The sequence below is a fragment of the Macrobrachium rosenbergii genome, chromosome 53 (genome assembly GCF_040412425.1).
Source record: "Macrobrachium rosenbergii isolate ZJJX-2024 chromosome 53, ASM4041242v1, whole genome shotgun sequence".
Classification (NCBI taxonomy): Eukaryota; Metazoa; Arthropoda; class Malacostraca; order Decapoda; family Palaemonidae; genus Macrobrachium; species Macrobrachium rosenbergii.
Genome location: NC_089793.1, coordinates 21,617,480 through 21,625,323, shown reverse-complemented (window position 1 = coordinate 21,625,323; position 7,844 = coordinate 21,617,480). Strand labels below are relative to the sequence as shown.

The 7,844-nt window shown below is 38.2% G+C and overlaps 1 protein-coding gene across 1 annotated transcript in view; it reads right to left on the bottom strand.

Moving 5' to 3' along the window:
* Positions 1–7,020: 7,020 nt before the first annotated feature.
* Positions 7,021–7,844, bottom strand: part of LOC136834061 (location of vulva defective 1-like) — an 80,260-nt gene continuing 79,436 nt past the window's right edge. The window contains 1 exon segment of the mRNA XM_067096317.1: positions 7,021–7,420. Coding sequence (XP_066952418.1) covers positions 7,021–7,420 — 400 coding nt within the window.

Here is a 7,844-nt window from a genome sequence, read left to right as displayed (position 1 = left end):
AAAATAATTAAAACCTAACTTTGCTAAGGTGTCTTCGATGTGACTAATTGTTTAGTTATGGTTGTAATATCCACTTATGCAGAAACTTATGTCATTATCAGTGAGGAAAAATTAGGATCAGTGTGAATGTGGCGTTACCAGAATTGTTTTTGCAATAACGTAACGTTCTATCTTATTTTAATTTTCAATATGAGGAACAAGGGAGACGAACATGCGCATCGAAACTGATTGCGTTTTAATCATTATTAATTGAATATAGACAGTAGATGGAATTGATATCATGGCGCAGCACTTTAAAAGGCTACTGTAGAACGCGCACATCACCCAGTGTAGTTTAGCTTATTTAGTCCAACCTACATTTGAAGCCTTTTCTTCTTAATGCAAAGAATTACTGAATTATTTTTGGATCGCTTTTTTTTATGTCTTTAAGATATGCAGTATTGAAGATAGTATGATCATACAAGTTATTCACATATTGCACTCAGTTATGCAATAAATTCTCCGTTCAACTGAAATCGACATTAAAAACACGAAAACAAAAGTACTTTCATAGATATTTTTATAACCATTTAACTGAAATCAACATTAAAAAAATACAAAAACAAAAGTACTGCCATGGATATTTTTATAACTATTCAATTGAAATCAACATTAAAACGTACGAAAACAGGTACTTTATAAATATTTTTGCAAACTATCCAACTGAAATCAACATTATAACATAAGAAAACAAAAGTACTTTCATAAATATTTTTTATAACCATTTAACTGAAATCAACATTAAAACATACGAAAACAAAACTATTTTCATAAAAGATTTTAAAATAATTCTCCTCATCAACTTTTCCTAAAATTTTGCTTTCCCATTTTTGTTTCCTTTGGCTCTAAATATTCTTTTCTTAAGAACGAGAGATTTTGAAAAAAAAATTGGGCATTCGAGGAAGACAAGTGTATACATATACATATAGATCGCTTTATATGCATAAGAAAAATATAGAGAATTTATTTTCTTTCTTGAAAGCTTACGAATGTTACCATGGCTTCCGTCCAATGTAAAATACTAAGACCTCTGCAGTAAAGTCTTAACTTTGTGACCCAAAAGACGACAAATTTTCCTCCGAAAACAATTTGCATCTTAAAGTTGGGATGGTTCGGGGAGAGAAATCCTTGAGGATTATTCAAAGTTTTAACATCAATGGAAGAAAAACACGACTTTCTGTGGAGTGTTCATGGGGTAAAATTCGAGACAAGAATGCCATGAAGTCTTTGCAAAAAAAAAAAAAACAGTGAAAGAAAGTTAATTTTAGAAGTTTATTAATCAGAATGAGGTCACTGCCAGACTTTTTTGTTTTAGGGCGTAGCAATCAACCTAAAGCATCCATATTTTTGACGACATCACAAAAACTCAAAGATAATATCCGGTCGCCTCACAACTTTTCAAGTTGCTATTTAATCCTTCAATAAAAAATTCTGATCATGTTTTTCTTTATAACGAGAATACTCCCATTCCACCTCATAAAACTAATCGTGACGTACACTCCCTATTTATCACGCTGTTTCAGTATTTTTATAGACAAGTACGCGCCCTTTACTGAGTGACGTTCTTTTATATTAAACAAAACTCTGAAACGTTTGTTTGTTTGCACATGGAGCACACGATCAAGTGTTAATATACTTAGTCCCCTCTCTTCCATCGCCCCCTCCCCTTCACCCCCATTCCCTTCCCTCCCTTCCTCCTCTCTTCCCTTTCCCTTTCCCTCCCCCTCCCCCTCCCCTCCCCTTCACCCCTTTCTCTTCCTCTTCCCCTCCTTTTCACCCCCTTTCACCCCTTTCCTCTCCCTCCTTCACTCCTCCCTCTCTCTTCCACTTTCCCCTTCCTCCTGTCCTGTCCTTTCCTCCTCTTATATGTGTAATATATATATATATATATATATATATATATATATATATATAGAGATATATAGATATAGAGAGAGATATATAGAGAGAGAGAGATATAGAGAGACAGAGAGAGAGAGAGAGAGAGAGAGAGAGAGAGAGAGAGAGAGAGAGAGAGAGAGAGAGGCTTATTTGCTTTATTTATAAAAGTCTCTATGTACTATTTCCACGATGAAGAAGGAAATAACAGGAAATGGGATGTACTGTACAAATGAGAACAGGTCCTTGCCCATTTTCTTCTTAATAACGAACATTGTAATCCCATCAATTATCGACGTCGCGTCAAGAAAAACTTTGCCATCCTCAAAGACCCTTTTCACGTTCAACAATTTCTCAACTACCTGCGCAGCAAACAAAACAGCATTAATTTTACAGCTGAACATGAAGAGGAAACAAAATTCCTTTCTTCGATATGATTAACATGTCTGATAAATGCTCTGTGTTGTTCCCAGAATTAACGTTTTCGGGACTAGGGACTACCTTTTAGTTACTGCTCTATCATAACACGAGTTGTGCATCGTTTCATGAGGAGATAGTATTTTGCGAAAGTTTTGCAATGCTAACAATTTGCACCTCGTTTATAAACAGATACGGCAGTGACTGGATTCGATATATGGGGGAAGGACACACCCCAGTAGCCTACATTTCCATAAATTCGGTTTGAATGCAAAATACCATACACTAGAAAAATATAAACCAAATTAAATGATGACCCCTCACCCGGTAAGTGTAAACTCTTTCATTGCTGCGAAGGCCACTGTATTATTGACTTGGCGCCTTAGGTAGGTTTGGTTACGTGGTGGGGTCCAGGGGAGGAGGCAAGGACTCCACAGCCAGGTAAGGATCCTGCAACCTTAGGTCAGGTCGCAACAATATTTTAATTTACAGTGCCCTAGGTTTGGTAAAGTAGGTAAAGACCCGACGCTCTGGGTTGGCGTGAATTAAATACATCATTGTATTTCACTCGTTTTGTGTTTTCCACCCCAAAAACCCAGCTCTTCCGAGGTAGTACCCCATGATTCCAGGGTATAAGGACGGGTCTCTTCTCTGTAAAACTATTCATTAGCTCCCTTCTCTCTAAAACTACTCATTAACTAACGAAATGAACGACAGAAACGTTTAAAACACAGTACATGACAGGAAAACCAGATTTTCAACTCTGGGATGCGGTGATGTTTACAGAAAAAATTTGCCGGTTTTTTATGCTTTGAACGAACTTGACCTTCAAAACCGTCGTAAATTACTCGTTCTCTGTTGTTTCCCCATCGAGAAATCTCAGTCCCCAGTAAGAAGCCGGGGGAGGCGGGGAGGTGATTCTCCTCAAAAAGGAAAAGGGTGTAATGGTAAACATTTACCACTTATTCTCTCATTCGAACTTAAAATGGTGCGCAAATAGTAATGACATTATTTGAAACCGTGATCAAAATCAATAATAAATTTTAAATGTATTTTAGAACATGACTGGTACCAAATGTAAACTATCGGTGTATGGAAATGTACAGAACTTACCTTTCCTCTGCTAAGTGATTTCTTCTCCCTTTGTCTTCCCCGCCATCATTGTAATTATAAATGAATAACTAGACTTACTTCATTTTCTAGTATTCAAGCTTAGTGCTTCCTATCAACATGGTTTTTCAAAAGCTGGTATATAGACATAGTCAGTTTGCAAGTTCCGATTATCAAAGCTTTATCACCGTAATAGTCCTTGAACACCGAACAAAAGTACCGCAACAAGGAGCGGAAAAATTACAGCAGCCACCTTTCACAAACTACTGACCGCCTGAAGCTACCCAGTCTGCAGAACCGGGCGGTATGCTGTGACGTCAGAGGTTTGTACTCGCACGAAGTTACGGAGAAGAAACCACCTATTCGGATGTACTCAGGGGCCATTGACTTGAAATTCAAGCTTCCAAAGACTATGGTCTTCATTAGGAAGAAGTAAGAGGAGGTAATGGGAAATACATAGAGAAGAGATTCCACTTATTAAAAAAGAAAAAATTAATCAATTAGCAAATGGATAACAATGTATTAAAATGCCAGGAGAATAGTGGTAGGGTAGTAACGTATTGCGTCTTTGCTTGAACTTCTTAAGTTCCAATTGCACGACATCCTCTGTCTGGGAGGCTGTTCCACAGTCCAATGGTGTGAGGAATAGCTGACCACTGAACTGAGAGAATTCGACAGCTGAGGCACATTTACTGCATATTGATGCTGATGTCCAGCGGAACTGGGTTGCTCTTTGGTAGGGCAAAGGATCATTTATCAATCTTTGAATGTGAAAGATCTCTGTTGAAATACAACTTGCGAAAAAGTGGTCCAACAGGAGACCATCTTATCGAGCCAAGTCATAACTTACCTCCATGAACCAGAAACCTATTCCACGAACCACTAACATCCACACCGCAGAATTGCATTCTAGCAAAGTTAGTAAAACGGTAATAAAACAGGTTGTGTTGATTTTATTACTGTTATAAATATGAGGTGGGTGGTCTTGTAGCTAAAATTCTTAATTTTACGGTTTTGCTTTTATGAGAAAACTCGATCACTAACCTGTGATCCGTTTTCAAACACAGCTTAAACTATTTCAAGGATGTAATGACAATTATCAACATGCTTTGATTGTGGTTATTCGTTACAACTGTATAACATTTGCTTCCATGTCGTGACATAACTTTAGCAGTGATATAATTTTGCCTTATCAAGAAGGAAATTTCCAGATAATAACATTACATTTTTCACGTATGGCATTATCATAATTACATTAGATTGTCGTCTGCCAACATTTACATCACTTGGGTAATCATGAAGACATCAAGTGTTTTTAGAGCTGTTGAGGAGAACAACATGAATTTTGATCATTTTGTTCACTTTTGTCACGAACCTTCTGATAAACCATTGACTATAAACCGTAATAAGTATCAGCAATCAACCTCACCATCATTAAACAAATATCACAAGTCCTGATGAAAATGGAGACGATAAATTCCTACAAAATCTTTCAGGCAGCTCTATTCTCACCTTCACGAAGCTTTAATTATATAATTGTTCGTCTTGCACTTTTAAAGATTAATTTGAACAAGCTCTAGCAAACACGCGTCTTTCAGACGATTCAGTAATGCTGTCTTCATGTAAGAAAATATTTTGAGAGTTAAAACTTTGCTTCACTCATCTTACAATATGCTCTTGTGGCATTCGCCATCATTCTTTTTAAGCCGCCCTTTTAAGTTTGTCACGAGCAGTACCTTGATATGAATGGCTGTATTTATAAGCCAATATTGTTACAAAAAAAAAGTACTGTTGGGTCATACTGATAAAACCTCCTCAAAATTAGGCAAAGAAAAATGCACTTAAGCAGAAGTACACTAAAGTACTGTGTTATGATTGTAAATTAATTACCTCGTCAATATTATGTTATTGTAAAAGTTACTGATTTCCGATTCCCATTAACTTACAAGGAAAAGCAATAGAGATCTACCTTTTTGAAAGTCACTTCCCCTTTGATCTTTCGTAATTTGAGGATTTGTTGGACATTATTCTTGAGCAACATAAGTGGAAATTACTGGCTGGCACGGCGAGAAATTATTACTGATGTACAAATTCCCGGGAAAAATAAAATGTCCACTCACTTTGGGAAATCATGCAAATTTGGTAATATAAACAAGTTATGACAACAAATATTATGCAGTATTAAAGGAAATTTAACTTTTATAACTCCAGTGCCTTAATTTCCATGAAATACTTCAAGAGCAAGACCTGCAGGGGTAGGAGCCAGCAGGCACCCTCACGTGGCAAATTTAGGTAATACCACATGGCCCCTTGCCCCGTTCCTTCCACCCCTGACTGCAGCCTCTTTCATTCCACTTACGGTGCCTCCGTTCAAATATTCTTTCTTCCATCTGACTTGCCACCCTCTCCTAGCACCATTTTCCCAGCAACCAGGAGTTTTCCTTCCCTGTTACATTCTTTCAAACCTTTTCTTACTTTTAATTTCCTTCAGTGCTGAATGACCTGTTAGAACCCAGAGTTTGGCCCCAAATTCCCATTTCTATTCTACCCTTCGAAAGTAAGGGTATCATGACAAAGACAAGAAAGTTACACAGTCGGTCTAATGAAGGGCAAGGGCTCCTAATCTCTTCTGCAGCAAAGACAACTTTCAGTTATGTATTGAATTGAATTGAATATAGAATTTCGGCCAAAGGCCAAGCAGTGGGACCTATGATGGTCATTCAGTGCTGAGACAGAAATTGACAGTAAGAAGGTATGAAAGGTATGGCAGGAGGGAAGTCTCGCAGTTGCACTATGAATCAATTGTTAGGAGAGGATGCAAAGTATTGTTAGGAGAGGGTGCAAAGCATTGTTAGGAGAGGGTGCAAAGTAAGATGGAAGAAAGAGAATATGAAAGGAGGTAAAGAAAAAGAACGAAAAGGGTTGCAGCTTAGCCGAAGGCACGCTGCAAGAACCTTTTGGCACGCCTGCATGTGCACTGCATGAGGTTGATGGTACCATCTCCCTTACATGGGACTTTCTAAGAGTGTATTAGAATAGGAAATCTGATACATTTTACAGCAACAAATCTTTCCTGTTATTGATGATTTGAGTGAAATTTGTGAGAGACGATTTTTGGTGTCCATATTATTATTTGAAGAGGTATTAGTTACCATTACACACTGCAGGACAGAACAGTAAGCAGACTCAAAAGTACCAAAACTTTGAAATTTGGGTAAGGATTTACTTGGCTTTGTCCCCCCTCTACTTTAAAATATCTTTGCCAGGATCTTTCTAAACGATGGTGTGATTATAACGACTCATAAGGAAACAAGTGTAGTATATGATCCCTAAAGGAAATAAACAATTATCAGTAATGAATCTGTTATCATAAAGTTGGTCGCATTTTCATTACTTTGTCATTGTCCCAACAATATCCTTTACCGGTGAAAAGTCGTTTTTGATTGGAGGTCCTGACGCTGCTTTTAAAAGTCATCAAGCTCTGCCTGCAAGAGAAATAAAACGATATATAACATTTATAAATCGACCTCAGAAGAGTAACTGAGCATACTTCAAAACTGGCAGTTTCGTGAAAGCTTAGAGAATCACGATAAAAATGATGGCGATGAGAACGTCATCTCCAGCTCCTACCTGGAATTTGTTAGACACTCTGGGTCCACTATAGCTAATTTCGCCTTCTGGATCGGCTTTTTTCTTTGCCTTCCTCGCCATCAACCTGCTGCTGTAATCGATATCGTCTTCGGCTCCTGCCCATCGTCCGCCGCCGCCGCCATCACCATTTGTGTTTGAGGAATGTCTGACACCGAAGTGGCTCTTTGTCTGCGGCCATATGCCAGCAGCGGAGTCACTGACGCCTCCTCCCTTCGGGAGGCCGCTGGCACAGATGGGCTTCATGCTGTAGGCTGACGCAAGACTCGACTTGTTGTGGTAATCGAGGCTCCCGTCGAAGTATATGGCATTGATGTACTCCAGAAACCTGTCAAGTAAAGGAAGTGATTTTGACTTTATTTAATCTGGGCTTGTTCATATGCTGTCTTTCGGCCCCAAGCTGCAACCCCTTTATTCCTTTTTACTGTATCTCCGTTCGTAATCTCTTTCTTCCATCTTACCCCACCCCTCTCCTAACAATTGATTCAGTGCAACTGCGAGGTTTTCTCCCGCGCACACCTTTCTGTCCCTTCCCTGTCAATTTGTTTAGCGCTGAATGACCTCATAGGTCCCAGTGCTTGGCCTTTGGCTTAATTCCTATATTCTTTCATATCCTATTTTTAGTTATGAAATAAATGATTTTTTTCTCTAGTTCTCTTACTTTCCCTGATTGGTCAGCTTTTATGATGTGAGTTTAATCATTCGAAATTATCATGAGTAAGCTTCTTTATTAACATTATATTAATGATGAC